The 17,149-nt window shown below is 54.0% G+C and overlaps 1 protein-coding gene across 1 annotated transcript in view; it reads right to left on the reverse strand.

Moving 5' to 3' along the window:
• Positions 1-10,919: 10,919 nt before the first annotated feature.
• Positions 10,920-17,149, reverse strand: part of PLCG1 (phospholipase C gamma 1) — a 34,033-nt gene continuing 27,803 nt past the window's right edge. The window contains exons 23-32 of the mRNA XM_054573752.1: positions 16,950-17,019; positions 16,344-16,501; positions 15,378-15,474; positions 14,997-15,221; positions 14,772-14,920; positions 13,869-13,983; positions 13,604-13,765; positions 13,427-13,515; positions 13,145-13,332; positions 10,920-12,946 (exon numbers count right to left, since the gene is read on the reverse strand). Coding sequence (XP_054429727.1) covers positions 12,904-12,946; positions 13,145-13,332; positions 13,427-13,515; positions 13,604-13,765; positions 13,869-13,983; positions 14,772-14,920; positions 14,997-15,221; positions 15,378-15,474; positions 16,344-16,501; positions 16,950-17,019 — 1,296 coding nt within the window. The 3' untranslated portion in view covers positions 10,920-12,903. The remainder of the gene's footprint in view (positions 12,947-13,144; positions 13,333-13,426; positions 13,516-13,603; positions 13,766-13,868; positions 13,984-14,771; positions 14,921-14,996; positions 15,222-15,377; positions 15,475-16,343; positions 16,502-16,949; positions 17,020-17,149) is intronic.

The raw sequence follows: 17,149 nt of genomic DNA on the forward strand, positions 1-17,149 counted from the left end.
CAAGTTTTTAACATATAAGTCCGCCTATACACATTTAATGAAACATTGGATTGCAAACACTTTTATTACATAGAAATCTTGGTTAGCAAAGCAGTATGTTGTCTTTTACATCATCTCTAAAAATGCCTCGCGTCTGCTCTCTGGACATTACTGGGGCCACGGTCCCTCAGCTTCCAGGGTTGAGGAGGGGTTCTCAGCAGACTCAGACCACACCTAGGGCCCCGGGCCCCCTTTGTCTTCCCTGGGGAAGGCAGTACCTTTGAAGAACTCTCTGCTGCATTAAGTGGTGACCAGCAAAATGTCCTGCCAGGTTTGCCTTGCCTGATGGGCCAATCAGTGCAGAACCCGCTGTTACATTTAAAAAACGGACTGGTTATGTGATTAGTGTTTGATGCTTACCACTCTCTTAAGTTTCAGTAATTCTGCCTTTTCATGGAAGTTTGAATCATGGACCATTACTTTTCAGTTATCAGATCAACTAAAGAAACATTTGCTGTTAAGCCTCATGTACTGACCTATGTGCCCGCATTTTTAAAAAAATCTAGACACGTTTAGAGTGAGAGGGAAATTGAAAACAGAACCAGGGGTGAGGACAAAGTAAAAGGGCATGGCCGCCGCCTGCAGCGTGGGGCGCTGTGGTGTGCAGAGACCTTCATCCTGATGCCCTGCAAAGCCACCCGCGGTTTGGGAAGGAAGACCCACGCCTGCCCAGTAGCGAGAGTGAGGACTGATGGGGTTCAGGACTTTTGGGAATTATCAGAGCTGGGGGGGCCTTCAGCACCAAGACCTGCACGAGGGGGTTCCCGACACAACATCCAGGGCGCCCCGGCCCCCACACCAAGGGCCTCGCTGGCGTGCTGGGCACTCACCCCGGGGCTGCTGGGCGTAACTGGAGAGGGCTTTGTGAGGGTTTATAGTTTTAAAGGTCTATATTTATAGCTGCAAACTTGGAAATAAGATGTCTGTCTACTTTAGCCTAACCCTCGTACCCATTTTTTTTTTAACTGAGAAAAATCACAGGAAAAGGTGCCTTTGAAACATGGGGAGACTTGCTTACAAAGCTATACTGGATTGGAAATCTGTTTCCCCGGGGCTGGCTGCTTTGAGAGCAGCAGGTAAAGAGTGCGGCAGGCAAAGGGGGTCACCTGCAGCGCGCTCACCCAGACACCACCTGCTTCCCAAAGCACCAAGGCCTTGCGGGCACGCCCCCCCCAACCGGGCCACGCTGGTGTGCAGCAGGAGACCCCAGAGACAGGGCAGAAGCTTTGGGCAAGAGATACTGGTGCTGGGTTAGGCGCGGTCCTTCTCCCCGCCCCACCCCGGGAGCTGGACCGGGCAGGGCCCTTTACTGGCTCGCCTGAGAGGATGAAGATGCTGGTGGCAGCACCCTCCACCGTCCAGGAGAGGGCTTGTTTTGCAAATCAAAAGCCCTAGAATGGTGTTCTTCAGAAGTGTCTCTACCTGCCCTCTCTGTCCCATCAGGGACCACCTCTTCTGTATTTCAAACAGGTGACTTGTGAATACTTTGCAAGTTTTGCAGCCTGTTTTTGTATCCTTTCCATTTGGGGGTATGAAGTTATTTAGCCCCAAAGGCCTCTTTGCAGAATTGCCAAGAATGGCGAGTTATTGCCTTCCTTCAGAAAGACACCTGGAATTTTTCCTTTAGGGTTTATGTACATGCAGATTAATTTATATATTCACATATACAGTACAATACTCATTTGCTACTTTGCTCGTGAAACGGACATGGGATGCGTGCACTTGAGGAACTCCGTGGCACGAGGGTGTTGGGGAAAGGAGCCTGTGTTGAGGGAATGCCCGCTGGTACATTGGGCGCACCGGGTGGCCCAGCATAAGCCACCTCCAGTGTCTGAGACCCACCCTGTGGCATCACCCTGGAGCCCTGCACACTCTGACTGAAGGGGTGTGTCTTTGGAGAGGATTTTCTTGGTTATTTGTATTCACATTTCACTTACAACCCAAATGGCATGACAGAAAACATAAGCTACATGGTGGATAAGTTCTTGCAGGACAGAGAGAGTGACCCAACCTTGGAACCAGCTCAGCCTTAAAAGGTGGAAAAGTTGGCATGTTTTCTCACATTGCCGGCCCTGCCCACCGGCCAGGGCCATGCAGCGCATGACAAGACTGCCTGGTAAGGGGCCCAGCGAGTGGACAGACACACCCTCCTCCTGCCTGCGCTCTTGGACTGGAGTAAGTGGGGCGTGGGCGTTATGCTTGAAAGAACAAGATCAAATGTGATGGTCAGAGGTGGTCAGTCATTGAGCTGGTGCTTAAAGGGACATTGTAGGCACCCAGAGCTTTGGTGTTCGTGCAGAACCATGAACACAGCCAGCCGGGCACAGAGAGACAGCTACACTAGCCCAGAAATCGGGACTGTGCCAGGAGTGCCGTGGGGCGCGGGGACAGCTGCAGCCAGCCTTGTGGCCCTGTCACAAGACAGATCACTGCGGTTTTGCTCACCACCGAAGGGGCAGGTCCTGCGCTGTTGCTGCAGTAGGAGGCAGTGCGTGGGCTGCAGAGACGGGGCGGGGTGGGGGGAGTCTCTCTGGAAGAAGCAGCCTGTTCTGTGAGGGGATTCATCTCCCTGCTCGTCAGCATGCACTTGGGCTCGTCAGAGACAGTGAGAGTGTTTCCCTGTTTCCTGTTGCCTATGTCTTTTCCATGTTTGGTTTATTCTATTTTTTACATGGGGTTGTAGATCCCGGTTTAAGAGGTGAAACCAGATCATCATTCTGATCCGGGACACCTGGATTTATGATACACATGCTCTGCATTTTTGGATCACTCACTCACTTGACTGGAGGGCCCTTTTGATTTGGAAGGCGGTCCTTGTCGCCGGGGGCGGCAGGCTCCTGAGCTGGAACGCCTGAGTGCGACGGCGGCCAGCACTTTGGGCTCCAGCAGCGCTCGGACGTCAGCCCCTTTCTTGGCCGAGTGATGACAGCTGTCCAGGTGGACCAAAGCGCCTCCACCCAAGGCCTCCACACCCTGCTCTTCAGAAACCGAAGGTGGGAGCTCGGTGGTGCTGGGTGGAGCCTTGCAGGCTCCCCCAAGTACTAATGGCTGCCTACTGTCTGGCCGGGGAGGCTGTCCCACCAGGAAGTTTCAGTGTCCTCCAGGCTGAGATGGGGCTGTTGTGAGTTTTATTCTGCTTGGTCAGTGGTCCAAGGACAGGCCCTGTGTCACCTTCCTCTGCCTCTGGGACATCCGCGCCAGGCTGCCTTCCGCTCAGGACAGGCCTCGGCCTTTCTGGTTGGGTGCTCGTGTTTCTCTGCACATCCTCTCCCCCAGCTCCCCGCCTGTGCTGCCCTCTTTGGGCCCCGTTGCCTCGTCTTCCTGTTTTCTTCTCGGACCAAAATTTGAGGGTTGGAGCAGCTTTGTCAGCTCAAGCATCACAGCCCGGGTGGACAAAGGCACTTTGCAGGAGAGGAGAGCCAGCCAGGAAGAAAATCCTAGATAAAACCTAACCTGGAGTTTGGGCTTTTCCTCAAGTTTTTCCTTTTTTCTTTGCTCAGAGTTTACCTGGGGCACATTTTCAGTTTGACTCAGCTTTTGCGTGAAGTTTCAATGTTCACGAATCCCGCAGATTTGCAAGGCCCAGTTGTATGCCGGGGAAGAATACCCTCTAACGTGAAGGCCTGCATAGCAGCAGCCTGCTCGCGCCAGGACAACGAGCTCTGTTCTCGTCCCAGGCTGGGGTTCTCCCTCTGGGGTCCCCAGGCGGCTCCCGTTGCTGCCTTTCCCTCGGAGCACAGGCCTTCCCCGCCTTCCCAGTCACCCTGGCGGCCTCTCCGTGGGGCTTGGGGAACACCTGGCCTCAGTAAAGCTCCAGCACCCAAGAGGGGACGTGGAGCCCAAACCTCCTGAGCAGCCCCTCCTCAAACCTGGCTTCGGTCTGAGCTGCCCGCCATGCTCTTTCCTCTGTCCCATTTATGGCAGCCAACCCATGCGACGGAAACCAGGGCCGAGGAGGCTGGGCGCGGCCTCTCAGCAAAGCGGTGTATTTGGATTAGGGCCAAGGGACTGGAGGCAAGTGGCTGCCCTGGGTGCTGCTTGGCGTGCGCCCAGCTCAGTGGTAAGGCCAGTGCCAGGTCACACAGGGAAGGGGCGGGGCTGAGCCCAGTTCTACCCGAGTTGACCCAGCATCTGCATGTAGTTGTGAGGAGCACAATGTTAGACCCCAGTCTGCTTTTCTGGTTCCTTCGTCTTGAGTTCACTTGTCAAGACTGGCTGTTCTGTGACCTGCCTGCACATCTGGCCTCTCCTTTGAATGGGGCCCTACTCCTTCACCAGAATGGAGACACACGACAGCCCTGGCCCAATAGGAATCAAGAATCCTACCTGCCCCAAAATCCGGAGGGGGCGGAAGCGCCACAGTCTGGGGCGACTAGACAGGCCCTGGTTACCACATGGACAAGGACAGGGCAAGCTCCTGTGGCCTTGAGTTTTTCAAGTCAGATCAGGACTGCAAGGGATTCACCAAGTAGCTATGGTTGCTGCTCTGCTGCTGCGCAGGCCGGAGCCGGCCCCATGGGGGCGACAGGAGCCCAGTGGGCAGGCCATCTGATGGGGGCTGCGGTTACCTCCTTTTCTGGCTGCTTCGTGTCTCTCCCGCTGTCCACTCGGAGCAAGTGGCAAGCCAGGGTCCCTGAGAGGAGTCGGAGTGTTTACCTGCCATTAGTGCCTCTTTCTTCAGGAGAGCGGCTCTGTTGCGTGCATGTGCGCACGCGAGCCCTTGAGTGTATTCATGAGTAGCTTGTCTTAGCTAATGCTTTATAACTCCTTTTTCCTTCCATGACAAATGGAGGATTGAAAAGCACTCAGTGTGACTAGAGCTGGAGGTAAAATGTCTAGGATGATAAAAGCTGTCTGTCACTGAATATAAAAAGCTACAAGCGCTTGGTCTTTCCCAAGTCAAACCCTGGTGTAGACACACTGTTAGGGTAAGAATCTACCCACGTGGTATCTGTTAACCCTGTAACTTGTGTTTAAAGAGAGATGATGTCACTCACCCCTGGCTCCTGCTGGTCCAGCTGTCTCATCCTAGCAGCCTGCTTGAAATGCAGGCTGGGCGAGAGCCAGCGCCCACCCCTCCCCTGAGCAGGGATCCAGTTCGGTAATCAGGCTGCTCAGTGACAGTGGGCCAGTGCCAGGGGAGAGGTGCTCACCCCTGTGCGGAGGAGTTCCCAGCGCGCTTCTGGGCAGCTGCTTTGTTCGACTGTGTCGGGACGGCCAGACTGTGCCATAATTGTTATTAAAAAGAGAAAATACGCCAACCTTCCCCTCTGCCCTGCCGGCCATTGTTCATTGAAAGTTTACTGAGTGCAGTCTTTGTGGAAGTCGGGACATTGCCAAAGGCCTGCAGGCTCCTTCCCCACAGTCCTGATTCCTGGTTTCCTACCGCCATGTGGATTCCGGTCTCAGCGCAACCCCTTTGTTCTGGAGGGCGGAGGGCTGAGAAGTGAGGAGGGGACTGACTGTTGAGTTGGTGGGCTTCCTGTCTCCCAGAGATGGCTGAAGAAGTGATCATCTTGGTGCTAAGAGGCAGCTGCCCTGTTTCTGTTCGTCCAGAGGCAAATTAAAACATTGCCAAGCTGCAGAAGAGGCTCGTACCTCCCGCGGCAGCCGAGTGTGAGAGCGCAAGCGAGAGGCACACTCTGCCCTTTAGGCCTGGGTGGGATGCGGATTCTACGGTGGGGAAGTATTTTCAACAGAAGAATGGAACTTGCCTTTGGACCACGGCTGTGCCGAGGTGGGCGGAGGGGCTGCCCTCTGGGCGGTCTCCAGGCCTCACAAGGTCCCCTGTGGGGATGCTGCTATTTCTAAGATGCAAATTGCACATTTCCTAGATTTTGTATCTGTGGATGTGGATAAGGGAGGGCAACAGGGACAAACTGCTTGTACAATTTGAAATGGGTCGAAATGGTACTTCAAATGTTTTGATTGTTCCTAAATAAAAACGTAAATACATTTCACATCTGCTGATTTTATTTTATGGGGGAGTCAGGAAAAAAAAAAAAAAGCTAAAAACACTTCACATCTGCTGATTTATTTTGTGGGCAAGACTGACCATAAACTTGAATGGATGAGCAAGGCAGTTTCCCTCAACTCACTTCAGAAAAGTTTCTCCGGCACTGCTCAGTCCACGGGAAAGGCTTCTACGTAACAGAAATGAGACTTTTTAAAGAAATTTTGCCAAATGGAGGCCAACTGAGTCAAGCCAGGAGTCATCGGGTATTGGGTAAGAGGACGTTGGCAAGTCTTTTTCCTGTGAGAAAAGTACTGAGCAGAGCCTGTCATTTGCTGGGAGGGTGGAGGGAGGAGGCTGGCAAATGTGCGTAAGGACCCAGGGGACTTAGGGGACTAGGAAGCAGCTTCATGTTGAGCAAGTCCTTGGGCGCCAGAGCGCACAGGTGTGGAACCCGTAGCTAATCGCCTGACCCCAGGGTGGGTGCAGACTCAGGCCAGGGACGGAGTTGGCCGATGTGGCTAACCAAGGGGTGGCTGAGGGGCTCCCAGGCAGGGAACAGAACCTGACCAACCCCTGGGCTTGAGTGCCCTCGGCATTGTCAGAGGACGACCCAGCGAGGAGGGCCCTCAGGCTGAGTCAGGGCTTCACCGTGCAGCTGAAACGTGGGGGCAGCATGGCCGCCTTCTCTTCCGTGAGTTGGCCGGCTGGGATAACTGAAGCGGCTCGCGCTGGTTTTCCCTGACAGAACTGAAATGGTCAGAAGTGATAGGCTCAAGCTGAAAGACAAGTGAGTATCTAGCCGCAGGAGCAGCCTTCAGGTGACGCTCAGCAAGTGCCCGGTCTGGAGGGGCAGCCCTGCCTCTCTGCGGGGGGCCACAGATCCTTAGCAGCAGCAGTGCTGTTAACCGAGGTCAGAATCTGCTCCTGCCTTCTCCCCACGGGGCAGCCTTTCCCGCGAGGGGGCTCTGCCCCGAGTCCTGGACTTGGGCTGCCGACACTGACCATGAAGGCAGTGCTGTGTGTACACCTGTGCCCACTGGGTGAGGCAAGGCCCGCCGGCCGGCCAGGAGCAGAGCACCTTGCAAGGGAGCCAGTCTGCCCCTGCTGTCGACCCAGGTGCCACTGCCTGCCTGCCCCCGCCCTGCTCTCGGCCCCGACCACTCAGGTCTGCCGGGGAGCCTCCTGGGTCCCCAAGGATCATCAGGTCTGCCTGGAAGAATCTGAGGCGAGACTGATGCATGGATTTACGTGACACAAGACCATGTTTTCTACTAGGAGGCAGGATCGAGACATCTGCAGTGGAAGGCAGAGGCACTGTCACGGGGAGCGCCCCGGAGACAGGGGGCCTCAGGTCTGTGGGGCTGCCCCTCCCACATCATGCTCCAGAGAGAGACTTGTTCAGTAAATGGAGGTACGTCATGATGGAAATTGAAGGGGTCCCCCTCAGCAAGGAAGTCACATGGTGACAAAGACAGCCCCGAACAGGCAGCAGGCTCTCCCTTCACTGATCAGAACAGCTCTCTCCTGGCCACAAGAACCTGGAGCCGGAGAACACGGGTCAGGAGAGCCCAGGGTAATGCCCGCGCACTGCCTTTTCTCCCCCCATTACAGTTTACATTCAATATGATTTTGTGTATTTCAAGTGTATAGCGTAATGGCTGGACAATTTTATACTTTACACAGTTGCCCCCCTGGTATTTCAGCTACCCACCTGGCACCATAGTTACTGCAAAATTATTAACTGTACTCCCTATGCTGTACTTTACATCCCTGTAACTATTTTGTGACTATGAATCTGTCCTCCTTAATCCCTTCATCTTTCACTCAGTGCCCTGACCCAGCAACCATTTTCTCCGACTCTGTCTTGTTGGACTTACTTTGTTCTTTTGATTCCATATATAAATGAAATCATATGGTGTCTTTCTCTTATTTCACTGAGCCTAATACCCTCTTAAGTCAGTGGTCCCCAACCTTTTTGGCACCAGGGACCAGTTTCATGGAAGGGAGGTATATGACACAGGAGGTGGAGCTCAGGTGAGGTTTGCTCAAGTTCAAGGCCTGGTTCCTAACAGACCACGGATGGGCACTGGGGGTTGGGGACTCTACGGGCTCTAGGTTATCTGTGTGGTTGTAAAGTGGTTAAGATTTCCGTTTTCATGCTCGAACTGTAGTCCGTTGTATTTGCATACTGCTGTTTTACGCACTTGTCGGTTGACAGGCACTTGGGTTGCTTCTGTATCTTGGCTATTGTAATTAACACTGCAACAAACATATAGGTGCCTATTTCGCTTAAGTTATGAGTTTCTTCGGATATTTATCTCGAAGTGGAATCACTGGGTCATGACGCAGTTCCATTGTTAATTTTGGGGGTAACTAACTCCATACTGCTTTCCACAGTGGCTGCACCAATCTGCATTTCCACCAACAGTACACAACGGTCCCCTTTTCTCCAAATCCTTGTCAGTGCTTGCTTGTTGATTGACGAGAGCCCGGATTCTGACAGGTGTGAGATATTTCACTGTGGTTTTAATTTGCGTTTCTCTGATTAGTGACGTTGAGCATCTTTTCATAGGTTTATTGGCCAGCTGTATGTCCTGTTTGGAAAAGTGTCTGTTCCGTTCCTCTGCCCAATTTTTAATTGGATTTTTTGTTTTTTGGATGTGGAGTTGTGTTACTTATAAATCTTTGACATTAACTTTTTATTGGAGGTATCATTGGAGACTATCATCTCCCATTCGGTAGATTCTTTTCATTTTGGTTTCCTTTGCTGTGCAAAAGCTTTTCAGTTTGGTGTAGTACCATGTTTTTCTTTTGTTTTCCTTGCCCAAGGAGGTATGTCAGAAAAAATATTGCTACTAGAAACATCGGAGATTTTACTGCCTGTTTTTCATCTAGTTTTATGGTTTTGAGTCTTACATTTAAGTCTTTAATCCATTTGGAGTTTATCCTTGTGTACAGTGTAAGGTGGTCAGTTTCATTGTTTGCACATATCAGACCAATTTTCCCAACACCATTTATTGAATTGACCAGTGATTTTCAACCTTCTTCATCTCATGGCCTGCATAAACCAGTTAAAATTCGGCAGCACACCAAAAAATGTATTTTTTGCCTAGTACACAAAAAAATAATTTTTTCCTATCTGAGAAGGGCATAATTTTGATTAAAAAATAGCAATTGCCTACTTTTTGCTTGAAAAGTGATTTTAAAAAAAATCAGTTGCCTATACTAGTATATAAGAATTTCTGGTACCGAGAATTAACCAATCAGACCACATGACCAATTTAAGATGCAACTCTATTATATGACCTATATATTTATGTTGCAAGACAGGGCGTTCCACCAGATGGCTACTGTTGTATTGGCTGTAGTCACTTTTTAAAAAAAAAGATTTTTTGTTTACTTTTAGAGAGGGGAAGAGAGGGAGAGAGAAACATCAGAATGTGGTTGCCTCTTGTGCGCCCCCAACCGGGACCCGGCCCGCAACCCAGGCATGTGCCCTGATTGGGAATTAAACCAGCGACCCTTCGCTTTGCAGACCTGCTCTCAATCCACTGAGCCACACCAGCCAGGGCTGTTGTCATTTTTTTAATCTGACAACCTAAGGGAAAAGAGGATAGTGCTCCTGACTAAATAGTAAGGTACTGGATGTTTTAAAAATTCTGTGGCACATCAGTTGAAAATCACTGGAACAGACTGTCTTTACCCCAGCGTATGTTCTTGCCTCCTTTGTCAATTAATTGACCACAAAGGCATGGGTTTATTTCTGGGCTATCGACCACCACCCTCTTGTCTGAGGGGAAAGACCACCCTTGTCCCTTTGATAAGCACCAGGAGGCTGCAGGAGGCAAGCCTAGGATGGCAAGAACCTAAGCAGTGGTGGTTTGATACTGGCTGTCATACCTATGTTGGTGAATGACAGGAAACATTTTAAATGGTAATCTCAGTTCTCCAAGTGGGTAGTGCTCAGAGGGGTCTACAATGAACCAGGCCTGGCCCCACATCTATGAACCTGGGAAATGGATGTCTTTGGTCTGAACTGTCACGTAGCAAAGAGATGCTCTGAGCCTCCAACTCCAAAACACCTTGGGCCTGTCTTGAAACAGTCTTGGTCCAGAGCCACCAACCACGCCTCGGTATGTGCATTATTGGACCGGGATATGCTAATTACCATCCTAAGAACCAACTAATTACACTTACCAGCCTCTCTTCAATGACAGATCTTCTCAGGCTCCCAGGGGTGGCTTCATATGCCCAGTCACTCTTTGTATGGCATCATTTCTAATCCACACCAGCACAGACCAGGAGGAAAACAGCCACAGGAAGGGAAGGTCAGGCCCTTAACCATACGTATTCTGAGTAGAGATTTTGGTTGCAAGCAACAGAGGCAACCAGAGTGGCGCCCGGCACACTATGTTTGAATGCTACATTCTGAGAGGTCCCGGGGAACTGCCCGCCGCTCCCTCAGAGGGCAAGCTGGAGGAGACGGTGGCCTCACACCTCCTCGTAGCCCAGAGGCAAGATCTGCTTGACCAGGGAAGTTACCAGAAACTTCCTGCTGGCTTCCACTACAGGAAAACCACCAGGCAATTGTCCCTCGTTAACAAGTCTCCAGACAACAGGCTTTCCTGAGCCCACAAAAGAACACACAAGTTAAAGGAAAAAGGAGACAAGGATGGTTTATTTGGCAGTCAGATCTTAAGAGGGCAGCAGAACTAGCAAGTGGCTAACCCTAAGCCCAAATGCAGCGTTGGGTTTACGTGTGCTGAGGGCCGGCTCTGCTGTGCACCCATGGGCCTGGGCCCCAACCTGTCCTGCGAGGCGGGGCTGCCACCCCGACCTCCCGTCTCCTTCCCTGGGTCTTCTCACCAGCTGGGCGGCTGCAGCCCCACTCAGCACCGACTGCCTGGCCGTCTCCCGTCGCCCTCTGCCCCCCCACCCCCAGGCAGGCTGCTCCTCAGTCCCTCTTCCATTCCTAAGGGAAAGCATAGTGAGTCTTTTTTTGCCTTAAAAAAAACCACCTCACCAGAATAAGCTTTGCTATTTTCTCTCTTCCTAACCCACTCCCAACGGTGCCTTAACATCCCAAATCAAGCCCCCGACAGGGCCCACCGCAGAGGCTGCTCCTCACGGTGAGCGCAGGAGGGGCGCGAGAGTTACACCGCCGAGGAGAGAGTACTGCTTTTTAAAAAGTCCTTTTTAGAAGGAAAGCTTTTCCAAAAAAATTTAAATTTTTTAATATTTAAATTATAAACCAAATGTGGGCAACCATATATAGACATGTTTGCTGTGGACAAATTAAGATTGTGAGGTCATACTTTCAAATACACCTTCAGAATTAGTTTAAATCAATACATTTCCTCAGAAATTGTATGATTTTCTTCAGTTTACAATTCATGATATGGAAAGTTTAATATAATGTTAAATAATTTACTCCTTACCCTAAAAGCTATGGAAAACTGAATCACTATTAGGACCGAATACTAACAAGGCTTTAATGGCTCAGTGGTTTTTCTTAAGAGTATATATAAATCTTGAAAAGGTAACACTGTTAGCTGAGCTGGAAAATCCATAAAAATAACAGTTCTGCCACAGTGCACAGATGAGTTCTTTCATTCTGCTTCCCCAATCCCCTCACCAAGCAGCTTTCGGGTTAGAAATGGAAGACATAGAAAATCATACATCCTACGTGAAATAATGAAGATAGTGAGAAATAGTGTGTGCAAAAAATAAACTTTAAAATTCTATACTCCAACATCATGTATGTCTAGTAATAGGGTTTTCAACTGAGTTAATACTTGAGAGAATCTCAGAGAGCGTCCTCTTGCAGACCCAGACCCCAGGTCTTCCACTCCAACAGGGAAAGTGGTTTTCGGTCCGAAATAGGATGGGGTTTCGTAGCCGGTCTGCTAGGGCCTCGAGAGGGAGCCTTGTTGAAGAAGGGCATGTGAATTGTGTGCAGGAGTTTCCTGAACGTACTGGGCCCAGTCCTCAGCTCGGCCTCCGCCTTGGCGACTTGCTCTTCCATTCTGGCCACACTGGCGCCGATCATCCTGACAAAGGCCTCGAGTATGTCCACAAACTCGTCTGCCCTGGTAAGCAGGTCCTCTAGGCTTGTGTCCAGGGCCCCAGAAATGGGCAGTGGCAGATGGCGTAGCCCACAGCGGTGGGGCACGCCCAGTTCTGGGCCCTTGTCCTTCCACAGCCAAGGCGCTGCTGTGGCTCTGGGGCACTTTGCCCCGTCCCTGCTTCAGGTGGCCCCTCTCAGGCCGACCCTCCATCGCCCGCGATGCCCAATACTGCAACTTTTAACATGATCCCTGTATCTTTCAGGCCGGGTCGTGTGCCCCACCATGGGCAGTGTGCCCTTGTGCTGTGTCCTCCTCGGGCAGGCACTGTGCTCCTAGGCCCTGGCTCCGGGGCCAGACTGCGGGGCATCTACCCTCCCACCCTGCCCGGCTGTGGTTTTAAAGCTGCAGGACAATGTAAACTTTGTTCCGCTGGCCCAGCAAGGCTGCTGCTGCTCCTCTTCCTCCTCCATTCTCAGGAATGTGGGCGGCTCCTCAGAGCCTCCTGTGCTGCCGGCTGAGGCAACCTCTCTCCAAGGGGCTGCAGCCGTGGTCCTGGCCCCACGAGATGGAAGGATCCACCCCCAGAAGTCAGGGCCAGATGTGTGTGCTTAATGCGAGACACAGTACAGTTTTTGCCTTCACCCAGGCTGGGGTGTGGAGGCCCCAAACAGTAACACATCTCATTAATGGCTTGGTTTTTGTCTAGCATCCACTGCTGGAATCCAGGCTCCAGGCTGCGAGACCAGGAAGGCTGCCAGGCAGGCCGCTTCCAGCAAACCCAGTTCACGGCATTCCAAGAGGCACGCAGCCACCTGCTGCTCTCCACGGGGCTGGGCATGGCTAGAGGCGGCTGTCTCCATTGACCCGAGTCCTTCGTGGGGCCCTGGACAGAGGAGTGAGTGTCCTTACTGGCAGTGGGGCCTTGCAGCCCAGGCGCACAGCCTTAAACCAGATATTACCGTATCGCTCCTGTACCCCCAGAGAGACAGGGGTGCCGGCGGATGACAGAGCCACTCCTTCCCGTCTCTCCGGCACCCCTCCGCCAAGCTGCACGCTGGCCACCTCTGCCCCACTCCCTTACCTTCGTTCCCGGCTGTCAAAATGGTCTGCAAGGTGCTCCTGGGAGATGCGGAAGTCCTCAAACGGCTGCTGGTAGCGTGCTTCAAAGGAGCCCTCGCGGGCCCGGCCGTGGAACAGCGGGCACGAGGCGTCGGAGCCCCGCTCCCGCAGCGATGTGCCACTGAACGGGCTGAGGTCGCCGTTCTCCTGCTGCAGTGAAGGGAAAGCACAGCAGGTCAGCGACCGACTCCCCTGCCCCTCGCAAGACTGCAGCCCGGTCAGCATCCCCGGCCGCTGCCGTTACCTTGGCAGGGAAAATGTCGATCTTGACCAACAGGGAAGCCAACTCCAGGTCTTCACTGTAGTTGTTCTTCAAAGGCACCGCTCTGTATCCTGGGAGGAGAACCTGGCCCTCAGCCTGGGAGGGAGCGGAGCAAGGGCCCCCCACCCTCCAGCCCCTGATCACGGGCAGGGTCCTCACCTGTCTTCAGGCCCTTCACTGGGAAAGTAGCCTGAGCCAGGAAGTTCTGGTCACTAAACATGTCTTCCTCATACACCACAAAGCGCAGGAAAGCGAATTCAGGGTTACTGATCTGGAAGTGGAAGGGCTTGGCCGGCCACACGGGGTTCAGGCCATTGTCCACTGCGAAAGCAAGGGCAAAAGGCCTCAGGCCACCACTGGGTGAGGATGGGGTCACTGGAGCAGAGGGGAGGAAGAGGGCAGGGCGTGGGGAAGGAAGGCTCACCCACAAACTCTGTCTTCTGCTTGGTGCTGTCATACTCAGCTCCAGCCACCTCGATCTCCACAAAGGGACACACAATGCCTCGGCCATTCTTTGGCAGATGCCGGGCACCTAGCACCTGAAAGGCAAGCACAGATGGGCCCAGGACTCTTTCCTGCTCCCACCAAGTCCCCGCTATGCAGTGGAGGCAGTGCGCCCTCTGCTGGGCTCCAAGGACACTGACTGTCAAGTCCCTAAGAGCAAGCAGCTCTGATAGCAAAAAAATCACTTAAAGACATCTTAACTTTAACCAAAGTTTTCAGGTTTTACCATCTACTTCACATTAAATCCATGTCTGTTTTAACACAGAAATCTTTCAAATGACTTCCCTGTGGAGAAAAAGGACTCCCTTCCTTCAGAGGTGGATGCTTGCCCCACGCTGTCCTCCCAACTCCTTCAAGACTGCTCAGGCCCCAAGCACCCTGAACCCCACACCCCCAGGGGGCGCCGGGGGCGCTCCGGGACTGCTGCAAAGGTGTGAGAGCCCTGGGCCCCGGCAGGGGGTCGCGCGGGCCCACCCTGTTCTCCTGCCTACTGTGCTGCCTAACTCGTGCCTGCGACTGGCTCTGGCTCAGCACTAGCTTCCCGCCCGCCTTCCGCCTAATCCTTCCAGGCAGTGGCCACCCTCGCCTTGGACTTGTGGGCAGTCTGACTCCTTTGTGCCAAGAGCCAGCCACGTTCAGCCCAGCTGCCTCTGGCCAGAGCCACTCAAGAGTCCAGCCCCGCTGCGAAGACCCGCAGCTGTCGTTCTCAGGCTCCCCAACAGTCCAGCGCCCCTCCCCAGTCTCGTTAATCTGCACCACACCCTGGACCCTGGACCCTGGACGCGAGCCCCAGGGGAGCGGCCCCCCCCCATCCTGAACCTACCTCGATGCAGATGGCGCACGGCTCCAGCCCACGAAGGCTGCTCTTGTCAAAGGGGTCGAAGGCCTCATCCCGCATGGTGCTGGGCTGCAGCACGTAGCCACAGTGCCCCCCGGTCATGAACAGGGCCTGGTTCATCTGCATAGGTTTGTCTGCAAGAGCCGGGTTAGTGGTCTCCGGCCCCCTGCCTGGGGGTGCCCCTCCCCACTCCACAGGGCACCTTCTCACCTGGGGTCTGGAAGTTGAGGGCCACCAGCTGACTGCCACAGATCCACATGGGCAAGGGATCATAATTGGAGGAGTCCAGCCGCTGGCCCTTGGGGTAGATGCGGGAGAGCTGCAGTCGGTTGTACTGGAGGAACTTCTTGCCTTTGGCCTTGTTCACATACTTCTCAGCCTTGGTTTCCGGGAAGGATGACATGTCCCTGTAGCAGGCACGTTCTGTGCCAATCTCTGGGCCAAACAGGGAGAACACTTACAGAGCCCTACCACCCAGGCAGTGCCGGGGGGCTGGTTCCCAAGCCCCTCACGTAAAGGGACTAAACTCTCCTCTCGCACCCCCATGGAGGGCTCCCAACACATGCACGCCCACTGGGCCTCGGCCCTTACTCTCTTCATCGAAGGGGACAGGCCGGCAGTAGACGACGAGCTCGGAGAGCTCCAGGGCGATCTTCTTCCTCCGTTCCATCATCTTCCCCTCTGTGAGCTGGTGACACACACAAGCCCCTGTAGTCCCCGGCTGGAGCCCCACCCAGGAGGCGGCGGCCCCTGCGAGCCTGGGGGTGTCCACTTGGTAGGTGCTCTGGGCCACCCTAGCCACTTTCGGGCCCCCACCAAACCATAAACAAGAGCCCTCCGGTCGTCAGCCTCAGCCCAGAACCGTGCTTCTCTGCCCAAGGACACACGTGCCCCTGGAGGCTCTCGGAGGCAGGAGCCTCACCACAGCCCATTCCCCAGCGACAGCTCAGGGTCTTGGGTTGGCGGCACTACCCAGTGATGCTGTCATCATTGAGTACCGAACCTCTCTGAGGTATAAAGGCTGCCTCCTGGTTTCCCGGTGACTTCACTGGGGACTTGGGACTCTGGCTTGGTCTTCTGTACCCCAAGGACCATCCGCCACCTGGGCCAAAAAGCTTTACCACCTCAGCTCCTCCCACTCCAAAGCAACCACCTACTTCCACCGCCCCATCTCAGTGACAGAAACCCCCTCACCACGGTCCCCACCGTGCTGTCCTCTTACCCCTGGCAGGCCAATCCCACCAGGGCCCCTCCTATACTCACAGACTCTTCTGCTTTCAGCATAGACCCTGGATCCTTCCCTTCACCCACCAGGTCTGCCTGTACCTTCTCCTTCCAGGCCAAACCTCTGACACTGTCCTCAGCGCCTGTCCTCATGCCTCCTGGGCACCCACCGGTGCTTCCCGCCTAGGACTCCTCTTACCTCTGCCCTGTGGAGCCAACTGCCCACTACGCAGACCCGCTTGGACGTCCCGTGTGTATCTCAACGCATCTTAAATGTGCCATGTTGCTGGCCACATGCCTGCTTCCTCCAGATCCCTGCTTAGAGGCGCTCACCCTGGCGTCCGCAGTCTGGGCCACTTCGCGGATCTTTTTCACCCAGTCCTGCAGCTCCTCCTGTGACTCAGCGGCAACATCCAGGGACCACTGCGCCACCGACGCCATACTGATGGAGAAGACGAAGAGCCGGTTGTTCTTGCCCTCGGGACGGATGGCTGAGGGAGCGAGAGAAGAGCCAGGGTCAGACGTCTCTGTGTCCGTGGCACTGCCTCCGCCAGGCCCGCTTACAGCCGAGGACACCGCAGCTCAGTGACAAGGCGCTGCCAGGACGGGGAGGCCAGACCTTGAGCCCGTCTGCTGCAGGCCTCTACCTCGAGCCTCGGGCCCCTCCTCCAAGCCTGTGTCACATCCTGCGACCCAACCCATCAGGACTGTGGGTGTCAGCCAGCTGCCTGCATCAGCCGCAGTGCTGGCCCAGGGTGAGCACGCAGGGGCAAGGCTGCGGGCGCGGAAGGGCGCTCGGGGTCACGTCAAGGGGGTGTGCAAGCATGGGGACAGGTCAGAGTGAGGGCAGCCTTTGGCCTCCCCATTGGAACACGGAGAGCCTCAAAAGGGAGTCTGACCCTGAGGGACAGGGGTCAAGAGAAGGGGATGGGGGCTCACCAATCTGACAGGCTGGCACATCCAAGACGCCCCGCAGCAAGTCTCCCAGGGGGCTGTTCTCATCCAAGTGCTGTGGGAAGCAAAGCCCATGGGCTCGTCAGCACATCTCCTGTACACGCGTGTGAGGGGATGTCTGCTGCCTGCGACAAATACAGCTTACAAATGTGCACAGGATTACACAGGCGTGTGTGGTGTAGACC

The sequence above is a fragment of the Pteronotus mesoamericanus genome, unplaced genomic scaffold (assembly GCF_021234165.1).
Source record: "Pteronotus mesoamericanus isolate MK-2021 breed Mesoamerican mustached bat unplaced genomic scaffold, CSHL_Meso_final contig_25, whole genome shotgun sequence".
NCBI classification, from domain to species: domain Eukaryota; kingdom Metazoa; phylum Chordata; class Mammalia; order Chiroptera; family Mormoopidae; genus Pteronotus; species Pteronotus mesoamericanus.